The sequence below is a fragment of the Propithecus coquereli genome, unplaced genomic scaffold, assembly GCF_000956105.1.
Source record: "Propithecus coquereli isolate 6110/MARCELLA unplaced genomic scaffold, Pcoq_1.0 Scaffold48, whole genome shotgun sequence".
NCBI classification, from domain to species: domain Eukaryota; kingdom Metazoa; phylum Chordata; class Mammalia; order Primates; family Indriidae; genus Propithecus; species Propithecus coquereli.
In genome coordinates this window covers 4,164,050-4,180,323 of record NW_012150618.1, presented here as the reverse complement: position 1 = coordinate 4,180,323, position 16,274 = coordinate 4,164,050, and the positions used below count along the sequence as shown (strand labels likewise).

Below are 16,274 nucleotides of genomic sequence, written 5' to 3'. Positions count from 1 at the left end.
ATAAAGAAATTATTATATACACAATCAATGGAATATAAGTTTTAAAACAGAAGGAAATCCATTTGTGAAAATGTGGATGAACTTGGAGGACAAGTGAAATAAACCAGATATACAAAAAAAATGCATGGTATGACTTATATCTGGAATCTAAAATAGTCAAACTGAGAGAAATAGTAGAATGGTGGTTGCCAGGGACTAGGACACAGGCGAAATGAGAAGATGTTGGTCACAAAGTACAAACTTTCAGTTATAAGATGAATAAGCACTAGAGAGCTAATATACAGCATGGCAACTGTAGTTAATAATAATTTATTATGTACTTGAAAAACAGTTACATGCTTAAAGCCAAATAAAATATCAACTTAAAAAAAAACACTCTCTGCTCAATCTGGGTAAACAAGTGTGTATCTAGTCATTTCACATTCATGTTTATTTATCTCTCCTTTCTCTACAGTATTACAACCACTAACACAATTTTCATTAATAATTAGCAAAAGAAAAACTAAGCATCGTAAAATAATGTTACAATGAAACAAAGTATACATGTAATTATTGGAAAATACTGTTATAAGGAATATTATGTCAGAGAAAATCAATAAGATGCTTCTACTTTGGTACTTGAGAATTATATATCAAAATTTATTATAAATAGCAAATACTATCCTCGGGTCTTTTCATCTTGGTTGTTATCATTTTTTTAACTATGTTCTGAGGGGCCCATAGTAATTTTTCTACTGTGAGACTCTTGCTTGATCTATTTAGGATTTATAATGGACACTGGTATCTATCTTACCCCTTCTGATTTATTAGAGAAACTCAATTTTTTTCAGATAGATAATGTCTTGAGCTCAAGTAAAATATACACATATTAAGGTCCCTTTGTGATCAGGTAGCACTGACCACTTGTACTTATCCTAGTAAAGTACATACAGATAAATAAATGTCTTCTGAGGCTTCTGTAGAAGTGTTTGCTTTTCCTAAGCAGGAGCCCAGATGCAGCTGACGTTGCCCTCCTCCCCATCTTAATCTTGCCTTGAACTTTGAAATAATCTTAAAATTGGGAAGTGATAGGTGTTAGAGAAAAGCCAAACAAATTTCAGCAACATCCATCCACCTCCTTCAATAGCTGAACCAATAGTGCATCTGCATGTCTTCAGACTGCTTGTTGCATGGGACGAATAAACCACTATTTGTTTTGGCTGTTGTTAGTTGAGTTTTGTGTCATGCATTGGGAAGCTTATTTCTAACAGGTAGTCTACTACAAACAGTAATTTCATTTTCACACAAACATTATACTGCAATTATTATTTGTGTCAATAATTATTTTCTAAGATAAATCTAATTAAAATACTAAAATCAATCCTACTTTAAGCCAGCATGTTCCAGGATATATTCCAAAGACTATAAATTCATTGAGATATTAATAGATGTTATATTGAAAACTAAGTAGAGGATGAAATATGGGAGGGAATGTCATTCTTTGATAATTGATTTTTTGTTAACTGTGGGACTTCTTCACTTTTGGACCATTTAGAACTCCCAAAAAACGATCTTGTTGGACTGATTTATAGTTCAGGAAAGACATTTTAGGAAATACTGCTTTAAGCCATTCATTCCTTGATTTGTTCTTGCAACAAAAATGATCAAATGCCTTTCATGTTCCATGATCGTACTGCTTTATCACTCAATCCATATTGCCATCCTACTGTTGTCCAAGATTTAGTTATTACCATTCCTTCTACTTCTGGATCCATGGAAGGAGCTCTTGATGGTAGATTTCTAGCTACATGTTAATGATTATTTAACATGAAAGGTTAATTATCTAAACACATTGTATTTATGTGCAGATAATACCAGCCATTCATATCTAATCCACTCTGTTATTTGCCTCACTAATAACTATTTCTATTTTAACTCACTGCCCTCAAGTGATGCCCAAAACTTTGATTTCTCTAGTCAATCAATCCCAGGCTGCTAAAGATATCACAATCATGTGTTTAATTTTTCTACTTTCTGTATTTCCAGTTTTGCTGTCTACAAATGTTTAAAATGATTACCATTGATTTCCTCATGCTTTTACTAACATCAAAGTACTACAAGACTGGAAGAAGCAGGTTGTGCGTTTAACATCTGAAACTTCAGCCGATTTTCTCGAAGAGAGACTAATCCTTCTCAGTAGCCAGACTCAGAGCAGAGTTCTCACTCTTCCTTCTTCCATCCCGCTTTTCATACATTCCTAAGATGCAGAGGGCAACCTGGTTAATCTTGAACCTGGAAAATACCTGGAAAGAGCATTTAATCTCTTCCCCTTCTTTGAGTGGAAAGTTCTGCAGATAGATGAGAAACTGTAAAATTTAACCATTTCAATATTTATCAGTCATCACTGTTAGGAACTTCCTCCACATAACTAGCTTTCGTGTCTCAGCCAAGGCCTAGAGACATTTCTTAATCTTTCTTTTGACTAGAGGACTTATTGGAGGGCTTTGACTGGAGTGATCAGTGAGCAAAGAAACTGGACTATAATTTGCTGGTCATTGCTAACCAGGGTCACTCTGGTTCAAAGCGGGTGTACCAGATGGTTTTATTTGATGATAGAAGCACATGCAAAGTATTTTTGTTCATATTCATTCTTTTTAAGAGGAATAATTATTTTGTTACATCTTTGATCTTGAGATCATTAGTCAAATTTTAAAATATACTATTTCATGCAAGGTCCTTTGTGGAATAAACCAAATTATTAATTCAGCCTCTGCACAAAAAGACCTTAAAAGTTAGTCGGGGAGACAACATGCATAGACTTAAGATTATAACTATCATCATCAAACAAAGATAGCATAGGTAAATAAGTAGTATAGGAAAAGGTGACCTGTATGTGTTAGCAAGGTCTGCGAGAAATGTACAAAGTTTAATTTTTAAATGTAAAAATATGTTTCTATAAGTTTGCCATATTTCACATCTTCATTTAAGAGAGATACTGAACTGATACCTAATTTATATTTTGTGGCCCTAAAAACATTCTTTTGTAAATATATTATCTAATATAGTTAATTGTAAATATGTAAGTTAGGAAAAGAATAAAACAAAATTTTTATTAAAAATAAAAGGAAGAGACTAAAATAAATTGACTTCTATTGGTTTGTCCAGAATGTTTGTAGAGCAAAAGAATACTGAATCAAATATAGTAATTTCAGGGATGTTAAGAAAAACGTGAGGGCAGGTGTAGTAGCTGACACCTATAATCCCAACACTTTGGGAGGCCAGGGCGGGAGGATCGCTTGAGGCCAGGAGTTTGAGAACAGCGTTGGCAACATAGGGAGACCCTGTCTCTATTAAAAAAAGAGAGAGAGACAAAGAAAAAAAGAAAAAATTGAACAAAAAATAAGCAATGTTCAACAGCAAATTCTACCAGCATTAAACCTTTCAAAATGAATTATGCTTTCTATCTTCATGTAAGGATTCATTGTATTCATGTTTTATTTGTTTTTGAAATGACATAGAATCAAAATCCTGGACTTTCTTTAAGTTCAAAATGGAATAAAGATTCTATCTATGAAAGCAAAGAAATGCCTCAATTTAAAAATCATTCCTTTTGGACCTGCTTATTTGTGGACCATTCTATGCTACATTGACTAATAACTGGACAGTGTTTATATGATAAATCTTCTGTGGTTAGGTAAAATAATGTCAAGTAATTAAATAGTACTACTATGAACTTAAAACTAATGAGAGTTCATACAACAGGTGCATATTTAAGATTTAACATTTTAAATAAATGTTAAATCATAAATCTTCATAAAGTCATTTTGAGTCATTTACATGTTTTTCACCAGCAAAGATAAGTTCATTAAGGAATTTGAACAATTTAGGCAGACCTATTCACAGACCCATTTTTACTATAATTTTGATGACACAAAATATGTTTGTTTTACAGGTTCTTCAGCAATACAGTCCCCTCATATGGTTATATGTGCTACCTTTACACCTCTCTATTTGTTTGAAAAGAAGATCTTTGCATTAGAGAAGATGGTAAGCAGTCAAGACCAGGAAATACAATGTCATTTATGTTAATTGTGCACGCACGCGTGCGTGCGTGTGTGTGTGTATGTGTGTGTGTGCGCGCATTGTAGAAGGGGCACCAGAATTTAATTAAAATTCTATCCCTGGATTTCATTTCCCTTATATTTAAAATTAAGTACTTGACCTAAGGGACCTGGCCTAGCCAAAATTATCTTAGATTATTGCAATAGTTCTAATTATAAAAAAAAGAAAAAATATATAGTCACATTTAATTTTTGTAGGTCCTTCTATTATATATAAAAGGAAAGATATAAAATTTATATTTTTTCAGTGAAACTCATGGAAATCATTTCTAGATAATAATTGATGACCTTCCCATAAATTGGCCACACATATATTCTTAACGTAAGATTATTTAAATGAATTCACCCTCAGGCTGGAGAGCCACTGCTGTGATCTTCCTTGTATCGTAAAGTAATATAAAATAAATGATTATTAATTTTTGTCTTACAAATTTAACAAATTGTAGAAAATTTAGAAAATGTAGTCAAAGAGAATACAGTTAAAATATTCATAGTATAAGTGGCTGGTCATAGGCAATATTAACATTTTGGCATATATCTTTTGATTTTTCTTCTATGTGTTCATTCTGTGTTTGTATGTGTGTACTTTTTTTACAGAGTGAAATCATACTTTATGTTCCATTTGGAAACCAGCTCTTCACTTAATATATTATTAACATTTTTTCATGGTGTAAAGTTTTAGTCAATATATGTTTAATAGTTGTATAGTATTTATGCACTTTCATAATTTTTTAAGCTATCTTTTGTTCTTGGACAGAAAAATAAGTGTTCTCCTTCCCTTATAATGGTAAAGTTCACCAAATTACTAAACAATTTATTTAGACAAATTCCCTATCCATTTGGGGCTTTCTGGATCCTAACCCTGTTTGGAGACTTTAGACATCTAGCACTTTATTGCTAGGATTTGAGGTTCTGACATCACTACATCGAAGTATAAGAACAGATGATGCAGGGATATAATTACATATAAATGTTCATTTGGTCAGTTAGTAAAAGCTGAGTTTTAAAACTTGAATAGAAATTGGCTTGAAATGTAAATATTCCAATTGAATGATTGTTAGACTTTACTATGTGCATTACATTTGTCTCTTAGATTATGCCCAGGGGGTATAATGTTATCATTTGTCCTCTTCTTCTTTTTTCTTTCTTTCTTCTCCCCTTTTTTTAGATAGAAATCATTCCTTCCTGCAAAAATCTACCAAATAACAGTGGTCATACTGTAAAGAGGATAGGATAGAATGTACCATTATGAATATAGAGATTATGGTAGCTTCACTAATTTTAATCCAAAATTAAATAATATTGGCCATGGGTAAGTAGAAGAAACTAATTTAGACTGGATCTTCAAATCAGGATCATTCCACAATCCAAGTGTGTATCTAAAGCCTTTTCCAAATTGAGCCTCTTGTTGAGATTAGGGCTGGTCTTCTCATCTCTGATTTTTTTTTTTAACTTCTTTACATGCCACAGGCCTAGGTGCTGTCTCAGATATCCCTGAGAGTAAAGACTGCAACTCATAGGGCCACTAAAGAGCACCAGCCGTGCTTTGTGGAGTGCCGTGGCTTAGTGTCTGAGCAGTACTCAAATTCCTTTTAAAACCGCAAAATGAAAGCATAGGATGAACGCATTATAAAAAGAAAAGTATACAAAATAATCCACTTGAACTTTTGGTGTTGCTGCTGAGAAACTAAGATTTATACACAAAGTTAGTTTTGAATTTAAAAGGCTAATTAAAGACTAAAACCTCAGATCTGTTTATTCATTGGTTAATTTAACAGATGTTTATTAATTATGTAATATATGCCAAACAATGTGGTATGTTCTGAGGGTATACAAGTAAATAGACTAAAGTGTGTTCGAAGCAAAGGGAATTTTATGTTGGAAAGTCTGGAGATGAAGGAGATGCCACTGGGTTCAGGGAACTGCTAGAGATTGAACAGATTGTAAGGGGAGAAGTCTTAAAGGCAGCTTGGTGTATGGGTGAGAGTCAGGACATAGAAATTGTTACAAATCCTTCCTTTGGGGGCTGAAAATTATTTAAGGTGCTCAGAGGTTCTGGAATTAATCCACTGTCTGGAACAGTAATTAAGTGACCCTCAAGACTGTAATGAACTAACTATGGTATTATGATCTCCGTATCTTGCCTGCTGATTTTTATAGGTTAGCAGTTTATGAGAGTGAACTCGTTTCCCTGGTAAATATCAGAATATAATAGAGATATAATATTTTAACAATAAACCCATAGGAAACAATTTCTGTCCTAATGAAATTTTGTTAAATGGAGTACACTGCTCAAAGTTACTGCGCCAAAGACAGTGAGATCGAAAAGTAAAATAAAGTCAATAACTTACATTTATTTAAAGAAGTGGTGAAGAATACAAGAAAATCAATAACAAAACTTGGAAAAGAGCAAAATGTCATGAATTACCCTATATTATTCAACATCCTCCTCCTTTTGGGTATTCTAAATGGACATAGTTTTATTTAGATGGATGATCTGGGAATTTTAAAAAAGCCTCCCCCACCTCCTGTTTCTTTTAAAATGTTTGAAATGAGATGGAGTAAAAAGAATGAAAGGGTCTTAAGAAAGTAGACTTCTAATTTAAGTCTTATGCATGAATTATTCAGCAGACACATATTGAATGCTTATTCAATGATCCAGGCACTATTATAAATCCCTCTCTGCCCCTAATTGTAACCCAAGGAAACTTGAAATCCTTTAACATAGTTTCTTAACATTAAACTGTAACTATTATTAATAGCATTACTTTACATGAATTAGAAATATAGTGCAGTATGTTGAAAATAAAATGAAGTGTGAGGAATTGTCTTATTTAAGTTTCTCATGCTTAAATCAAGTTAGTACTTTGGCAGATTATTGAAACTATAAATAGGTGCTAATACTGTACTTTGCTATTTGGACCAGTACTTTATATGTTCAAAGTGCTTTTTATTTTCTAACTCTCGACAAATCAAAAAAGAAAGTCTTTTTAGATTAAAATGTTGGTTGCAATCGTAAGGAGAAATTCATATACAGAGACCAAAAAATATGACTAATAAAATGTCTGGAACTTATTCAACTTGTAAATACTACTTTAAGTATGACTTCTATTTTGGATATTATTTAAATGTAACTTTTATAGTAGTGCACCTTTTTAAAAATACTATTCTGATGCATTGTCTCATTGAATAACCTAAAATTCTCCCCTAACTTTCCACTGAAAGGATTACTTTCAAGCGTTGAGTTGACTCCTAGAAAATTTTAAAACTTGGTAGGGTTAAACTTGTAGATAAAAGGTCTAGATTTTAGATCATCTATGAAATAGTTTATTTAAAACATTCTAAGACATAATTCCAGAAGTTTCTGAATTTTTTTGGCAAATTGCTAAAATCTACAAAAGGGATAAAGAGAAAATAAGAGTTCCTCTACTTGTTACTTAGGCCACTTTTTAAAAGTGTTGACTCACTTTTCTCTGTATTTTCAATATTTACAATACTTTCAAATGGCTTTGCATTAATGCACTGATTAACTCCTTCTTAAAATTATTTTTCTGGCTTTGGGAAGAACTCTCCTTTCTCATGGGTACTTTTATTTTTTGGCTCAGGGAAGTGTAGATTGAGCTCTATAGAAGCAGGGTCAGGAGAGCAAGGCAGATTCAAGTTGGAGTAATAATTTGGAATAGACTGATAACTAGGTTTCTGGTTCTAATTTAAAGAATTGTTTTGTAAATTTATAATCTCAATTGTTGCTATTGCATAGAAATCAATGATGCAAAATGATCGGAAAGAAAAATAGTTATTGGTGAAACTGACTTTAATGCAGTTAATATTTTATTTTATTTTACTTTAAATGTTAAAGAAATTTTTGAAAGTCAGAATATGGCTATAGTATATATTACTTTATCATTCACATATTTTTTTATTCCTTATGGCATATTTCAGCCATAAATCAGTAATTTAAGTTCTGCTTAAATGTTATTCTGAATTATTCCAAAGCAAACTGGCTTCAGGAGATCTGAACATTCGAATAGAGAAGTATCTGCCTGGGAAAACTACTTGATTTGGCAGGACACAGGAAGCCTTTATTCCCTGAACTTCTTTGAATGCCTCCATTGCCATGAATAATCATGGGAATTTCCTGTGGAGGAACCCGCTGTTAGTGATGAGGGCGTGAGCTGGAGATAAGCCAACCCCTTAACTACCTCATTGACCTGAACACACTCAAGACTGAATATTTTTGAACACTAGGTAGCAATTGCAAGTGATTAAAAAACAAACTTTACCTATTAAGCACTAGAGTTAAAGCTTTAACCTATAAAAATAACAGCTGATTAATTTTGGAACGAAACTGATAAGCTAAGATTTTTTTTTGCCATCTCATAGAATCTTAAGCTTTTAGAACTGAGAAGTGTCTTCCAGTTCTAATCTGTTACTTTGTAAATAAAGAAACAGCACTCCAGAAAATTTAAAAGATGGTGATAGTGATTATACAGAGAAATATGGGTGGTGATTTTTTCATTACCACTGTTATCAGTGTGGTGGTGATAGTATGTTTATATCTACAGAAGTATTATTTTAAATACAAGAGGCAATTGGAAGAATTCTTTTGAATCTTCTTTCCGTCTTTTAGGCAGATTCTGCTGAGAAACTTAGAGAATATGGTCTTTCACACATCTGTAGCCATCCTGTGCTGGTGACTAGAAGTAGGTCTTGTCCCCTGGTAGCACCACCAAAGCCACCTCCCATACCTCCCTGGAAACTCATTCGTCCAAAAAAAGAACAAGTTATAACAGATGAACCTCAAGGTATGTGTTGTTATCTTCAAATCTTTCTGATTATTTCTTCTCTATGAAAGTGTAATCATTTCATTTGTGGTGAAAGATGTATGTCAAGGCAAAGCACTCAACTTGCACCTGAAATCTACATTTAATTTTATGTTCAAATTTTATGTCTTTAAAGGATCCATTCTCCACATCTCAGAAGCTGAGCAGTTTGGTTCATATCTAAATCGGCCAGCTCTATCAAAGTCATTCTTTGAGTGATGGCATTGTTACTATTGGTGTGATAGAAAAGTAGTTTGCAGCAAACGATAAAGAAACTTAAGTAGCATATATGAAATCGCTGGAGTGAATTTCTAATGTGGAAATCACTATAGAGTATCCTGCAGAATATAATGTTTGAATTACGGATTTATATTTAAAACTCTTATAGGAATAGAACTTCTGCCCTGAACTGGCTCCTGTGTTAATACTGCCCTGTAGCTCCTTTGTGAGTGACAATGGCCTCAGAAATAAATAGGTTCCCATGGGCTCAGGGCAGGGAGGGGAGTGTTCCCACCTTGTTCTTATTCTTGCAATTCAGTTATAAATTCTATTTATGTCTGATTCTTCATTCCTTCAATTTTTGTTCTCTATAAGTCTTTACATTCTTACTCTTTTTTTCCATGAGCACCAAGTTCGAATGGAAGTGGGACCAAGATGGCAAGAGACCATACATGAAAAACCAATTTTAAAGCAGAAGCATTTAATATGAAGGGAGGGGATTAAAATAAGAATCATTAATAATTAGAAGAATAATACATAATTTGTATATGTTTATTCAACATATATAGCTTTCTCCTAGGTAATTTAGCATTTGTAGGAGGATGATGAAGATTTGGAGTGGTATGGATTATACACATGTGTGTGTGTTATATGTATATGTTCTCTTTCCAAGAGGCTTAAATTATCTTTGTTCAAAATAGCCTTTTGATAATATTAACATAATATTTCTTGATTATATTTCTTTGTTAATTTGTTTGCTTTTGCATTTTCTCCCTTTATCTTTTCTAATACTCTTTCTAATTCTACTATTTCAGTAACAGTATATCACATTCTAGAGGTTACTGAATTAGGAGCTGCATGCAGAGGTCTGTTACCTGCATGAACAACAAAGGCAAAACCACAATGAACATATATTGTGCCATTTACTGAAGGCATCTCTGCTAAGCTTATAACTGTGCTTTAAATGGTTGTTGCCATGAACCATGGACTATGGCTTGTGCCTCTACTGGTGGTGGAAATGTCTCTGAATTTCTGTGGTTCTTGCTGCTACACTGTTGCTAATTCTTCACTGCAAATGGCAGGAGAACCGTATCCTAGTGTAATACATAAATCTCAGGGGTACTCAGGATCCTAAAACTGCAGTAGCCACACAGATTGGAATATTTACCTGTTCCTTGCTTCCTACGTCCTGCCATAATTTATACATTTTAAAAATATAAATAACAACTGTTAACCATGTAATTTTCCTCACATTTGCTGTCTGCCTACATTGACACAGCCAATACAGCTGGTAGCAAAGATTTCTCTAGCACAACATATGTTATCCTTGCCAGAAAGAAACAAAGATTAAAGAAATATCTGGTTAGGATGTAGAGGAAAAATGATCAATTCATTTTTTACTTAGGTCCAACTTCCTCTTCCCTTCCTACTTAATTATTTCAATTATTTCCTTACATTCCTTGAGTTTCTGCAATGGGCTATTGGTGCCAACAAAGTACATCTGCTCTTTGGGTTAAAAGAACTTCCCAGCCTGCCTTCCTTCTTTCCTTCCTTCCTTCCTTTCTTCCTTCCTTCCTTCCTTCCTTCATTTCTTCCTGTCCTTTATTGTCTTTCTTGAACCAAAGATCAGCATCCACATAACAGTTGAAAGGAAAAAAAAATCATTTATTTTTCAATGCTATTTTAGTTAAATGCATGGAGCCACTTAAAATATTTGTTCATTCAGAGCATCAAGGAATAGCTGAATGAAAGTAAGAGTAGTGAACATACTAGTAACTTCTGATTTTGTTACTGATAGTTATATAATTCTAGGTAAATAAATATTCTTTTGTAAACTGGAGATGAATATCTAACATTTGGTAGAATTCCACAAGGGCAGTGGCCTGCCTAGAGGCTCATCACATAATTGTCTTTCTTCTCTCCATTGGATTCAATATTTAAAGTGAAAATTAACAGAAAATGGGGAAGGAGATCATTTTAGAGGACAAGACAGAACAATCTGAGAAAATTTATGTATACTGTGTCATAGCCTCACTTCTTTCCTAATAATCACTCCTAATTTCAGTGTTCACCATGGTGATACACATGCTGTGCCCATTATTCATGAAGAATTTCTTACTTCTAGATCACCTTTCAGGGTCTTTTAGGAATATCCACAAATCCTCTCCTGACCTGCTGCTTTCTTTTCTACTCATGAGCTTTTACTTTGTTACATTTTTTGTTCTTCCACTATTATCTCCTTATATTAGTTCACATTTCTTCTTCATGCCCTAAGCAACTGTGGTGTAGAGGTTAACTAAGGGAACTCATATTTTTAAGTAAAAAACTTGTATGAAAATTCATTCCTGTACTTGAAATAGCAAATGTCAAGGAATAACTCGATACGACATTGCTAACTTTCTCCTTTGAAACTTAATTGTTTCAAGTAATCTGGAAAGCAACCGAAGAATAGACAGAAGAAATCTAATATTGGCAAGATCTGTAAGCTCTTTCAATAAGAAAACCTTATGTATCTTTGCACATTCCTATTTAACTCTGTTGAGATTTCCTGAGTAAATAGCTAATCCAAACAGTTTGTATTAAATATTAAATTTTGCATGCAATTATAAAAGATTAAAAAAATGTACATCACACTTCCTAATTGTTATTTTTTAGATATAATAATAAAGAAACCTGAACAGTTTCTTGAGATTTCAAGTCCATTTCTGAATTATGGAATGACTCCGTTTACAATTCCAAAAGAAACGTAAGTGTATAACATTCTTTCTTACAAATGCATCTTGTTAACAGAATATTTTCTGATGTATGTGGTTAAAGATAACACTAAATGAGAGCATTTTAAAGAATATTTATTTAAAAATAAGGCTACACACACACACACACACACACACACACACACATATTAAAGGATATTTCCTTGACCTTTTATAGCTTACAATTACACAAATTCACTTAATTAAAAAATAGTTTTTGCTCACCTTTTATGTGTGAGTGTTATAGACTGAATTTTTATTTTCCCCCCAAATTCATATGTTAAAGTTCTAACCCCCAGTGTGGCTGTATTTGGAGATGGGGCCTCTAAGAAATTAATTAAGGTTAAATAAGGTCGTAAGGGTACGGTGCTGATCTGATAGGATTAGTGTCCTTACGAGGAGAGACACCAGAGGACGTGCTCTCTCTCTCTTTCTCCACGCACACATGGTGGAAAGGCCATGTGAGCACACAGAGAAAAGGCAGCTGTTCGCAAGCCAGGAAGAAAGCCCTCCTAAGAAACAAACCCTGCTGGCACCTGCCCTTTTTGAGCTCACACTTCCAGTCTCCAGAATTGTGAGGAAATAAATTTCTCTTATTTAAGCCACCTAGCCCATGGTATTTTGTTATGGCAGCCTGAGAAAACAAATGCAGTCTTTGGAACAGAGAAGTGGGATGTTGCTATAACAAATATCTAAAAATGTGAAGTGGCTTTGGAACTGGGTACCGGGTAAAGAGTGGAAGAGTTTAGGGATACATGCTAGAAAAAGTCTACATTACCTGAAGGGACTTTTGGTAGGTGAATCTGATAAGGACTCAGAAAGAAAAGAGGAGAGCACACTTCCATCTTCTTAGAGAATATACAATTATAAACAGAATGTTGGTATAAATATGGACAGTAAAGGCCTTTCTGGTAAGGTCTCAGGTGAAATGAAGAACATATTATTTGAAACTGGAGGAAAAGTAATCCTTGTTATAAAGTGGCAAAGAACTTGGCTGAATTGTGTTCTAGTGTTTTATGAAAGTTAGAACTTGCAAGCAATGATATTTGCTATTTAGCCGAGGAGATTTCCAAGTAAAATGTTGAAGGTGTGGCTGGGTTCTCCTGACTGCTTATAGTGAAAACACAAGAGAGAGATGAACTGAAGAAGGAATTGTTATGCAAAACGGAACCAGAGCATAAAGATTTGGAAAATTCTCAGCCTGTCCATATTGCAAAAAATGAGAAAGTGTGTTTTGAAGAGAACGCCAAGGGTGTAGTTAGACTATCACCAGATAAAAAGATTCTAGGATTATGCCCATAATCTTATCATGTGGTATAGATTATTTTAGCAGAAATACTACCAGTTTGAACTGAAAGAGATGAAAATGGGACCAAATGAAGGAAGGCTGTGAAATTTCTGGGACAGGACCATATAGCTATCCAGCTGCAAACATGTCTTATCCTTCAAGAAAAGGCCAGAATGACCCCTGAAGTGATGCACAAATCTTCTGGGCTGCTACTCCCACCACAGGCCCAGGGGGAAAAGCTGCTTTCTCCCAGATTTCAGCAGGCCAGCTGGGCCTCGCAGACAGCTAAGGGGGCTGGGCTGCCCTACAGAGCCTGGGGTGATGCTGCTCCTGCAGAGGGCCCAGAGGGCAGCACATCAAACAAAAGAGGAATATTCTTGAACTTTAAGCTCTAATGAAATTTGCCTTGCTAGGTTTTGGACTTACATGGGACTTGTCACCCCTTTCATCTTTCCTATTTCTCCCTTTTGAGCAAGGAATGTCTATCCTATTCCTCTCCCACCATTGTATTTGGAAGTACGTAACTGGTCTAGTTTCACAGGTTCATAGCTGGAGATGAATTTTGCCTTAGGATGAATCCTACCTCCCTGAGGCTCACCCATATGTGATGTAGATGATTATCAGATGAAACTTTGAGCTGCAGACTTTAAAGTTGATGCTGGAATGAGTTAAAACTTCTGTGGTCATTGGGATGGGGTAAGTGTATTTTGCCTGTGAGAAGGACATGAATTTGTGTGTGGGGGGGTCCATAGGTAGAATATTATGAACCAAAAGTTTGTCTCCCCTAAATTCATATATTTAACCCTAATTCCCATTGGGGCCATATTTGGAGATGGGCCTCTAAGGAAGTATTAAGGTGAAGTGAGGTCATAAGGAAGAGGCCCAGGACCAATAGGATTAGTGTCCTTTAAGAAGAAACAGAAAGTGCATCTCTGTCTCCAAATACTCGCACTGAGGAAAGGTCATGTGAGCACACAGCTTTAATTTTGTTATGGCAGCCCAAGCAGACTAATATAGCAAGACACTATATTTCACTTGAAGGTAGAAAAATAAGACTTTGCCCCTCATAGATATCAACTTCTGGGGAAAGCTGCATGTATTAATATAAGTATATAATTACAATAAAATATAATAATTACTATTATAAAGGCCTGTCTCAGATTCTATAGTTGTACCTCAAAGAACTTATTTTTCATAAATAATTGGAACCCTGAATGTAGGAGTCCTTGCTTCAGTGATTGTGCAGGAGGTGGGAGAACGGGTGGCTCTCCTGGATATCATGGCTCCTCATCTTCCCGGTGCTCATAAATGCATCCAGTGTTTGAGGTCCTGCCCTCCTTCTCTTCCCCCATCACCCAGGCATAATCTTCCAGTTAAAAGTTCACACTTCAGAGACACAATGGAAGCTTTGTCCTGAGGGTAACTATTGGGGTCAGCTGCTGTGAAGGTGATTGTATAATTAGCTCACCTGCCCTTGCCAAGATTCCTTTCCACACTGTCTCCAGTCCTTGGCTTTCCCCAAGCCTCTGCTGATTTAATTTAAGATTCACTGGGAAGGTTCTGGGTAATGTGACTGACTCTGCCCTCTTTGTTATCCTAATGGGATTATGGGGTTTTCTGCTCCGCTGTTTTGCCCTTAATCTTCTCATCTGTCTCTGAGGAATGTATCACCGCTCTCATTGTGGCATTTCTATTTTGCCAGTTCTGTGAGATTTTCCTTTTATTTTTTAATTTCTCTAAGATTCCAACAGAATATAGATGGAAGGAAAGGGGTACATTTGTATTTAGGCTGTTATCTTGAACTGGAATGCTAATCTCTTCTTGTAATTTCCCACTTTGGCTGTCCCTTCATCGGCATTTCTTCTCCCATGGCTATTCTCTTTCTCCTGTTCCTTATTCAGTTAGACCCAGACCTTACTTTACCTAAATTAGCCTCTACTTCCCTTTCCTTAAAACCAGCCAAACAAACAAACCCAAATCAAGAAAAATGTTCATGCAAATTATTTGCATTTACAGCAGAATTTTCTACAGGTTTCATGGAAAGTATTGATAGGTTGAGGAAGGCATTATATTTTGATGATATTTGAGCAACCTGTATAATAAAAAGGAAACACTGGATACTGCCACTCTTAAATCATTCAGCCGCTCCACTATGGGGGATTTCCATTGGCCACCATTATCAATAGTCTCCCAAGCTTCTCATCATGTTGGATAGTCTTGTCCATCTTTTCCCCTCTCCACCCTCCTGTTTCATTCTTACTCAGAGAGCAGGATAACTTGTCCTTTGTGTTCTGTTCTGCATCCTCAAAGACTAGCCTTAAAAGCCTTATCTTTTACCTTCCCTTTCCTGTCTTAGTCGGAGGCTTGCCCAAGCCACACCTAGGGCTGTGGTTGAGAACAGCAACAAAATGTGAGGAGTGGAGCCCATGACAGGAAGCAGCCCAGTGCAGCAGAAGCCCCTCCTTTGAAATTTTTCTGCCCCCCAGGCCTTTATACTCTGGGCCTGTGACAGAAGGGGCAGCCCCATTGATCTCCCAAATATCTTCAGGGTCATTCTTCCACTGCCTTTGACAATAGGTTCCTGGATGAATAGCTCCTAGCTTCTATTGAGATGACTGATCTATAGTAACCTCTTTATCAAATTTGGCCACATTTTCCATGTTCTCTCCCAAATAGTCTTTCTCATTTTTTCCAATATGGACAGGCTAAGAATTTTCCAAATCTATTTCTCTTTTCTACTATTAATATAAGGAGTCAACAGAAGTCAAGTTACATCTTCAGCACTTTACTTATAAATATTCTTAATCAAATATTTAATTTCATCTCCCACAAATACTACCTTGCACGAAAAACTAGAACACAAACATAATTCAGCCAAGTTCTTTGCCATTTTATAACAAGGTTGACCTTTCTTTCATTTTCCAATAACATGTTCCTCATTTCCATCTGAGTCCTCATCAGAATGGCCCTTACCATCCACAATTTTACTAACATTCAGTTCACAACTATTTAGGTATTCTCTGAGAATATTGAGGCAACTCTCCTCTTTTCTTTCCAGGCCCTTACCAGAATCACCTTTAAAGGTCTTTAT

General features: G+C 35.0%; 1 protein-coding gene across 1 annotated transcript in view; it reads left to right on the top strand.

Moving 5' to 3' along the window:
* Nucleotides 1-16,274, top strand: part of ADGB (androglobin) — a 203,795-nt gene that overhangs the window by 65,711 nt on the left and 121,810 nt on the right. The window contains exons 8-10 of the mRNA XM_012655518.1: nucleotides 3,932-4,026; nucleotides 8,731-8,905; nucleotides 11,798-11,888. Coding sequence (XP_012510972.1) covers nucleotides 3,932-4,026; nucleotides 8,731-8,905; nucleotides 11,798-11,888 — 361 coding nt within the window. The remainder of the gene's footprint in view (nucleotides 1-3,931; nucleotides 4,027-8,730; nucleotides 8,906-11,797; nucleotides 11,889-16,274) is intronic.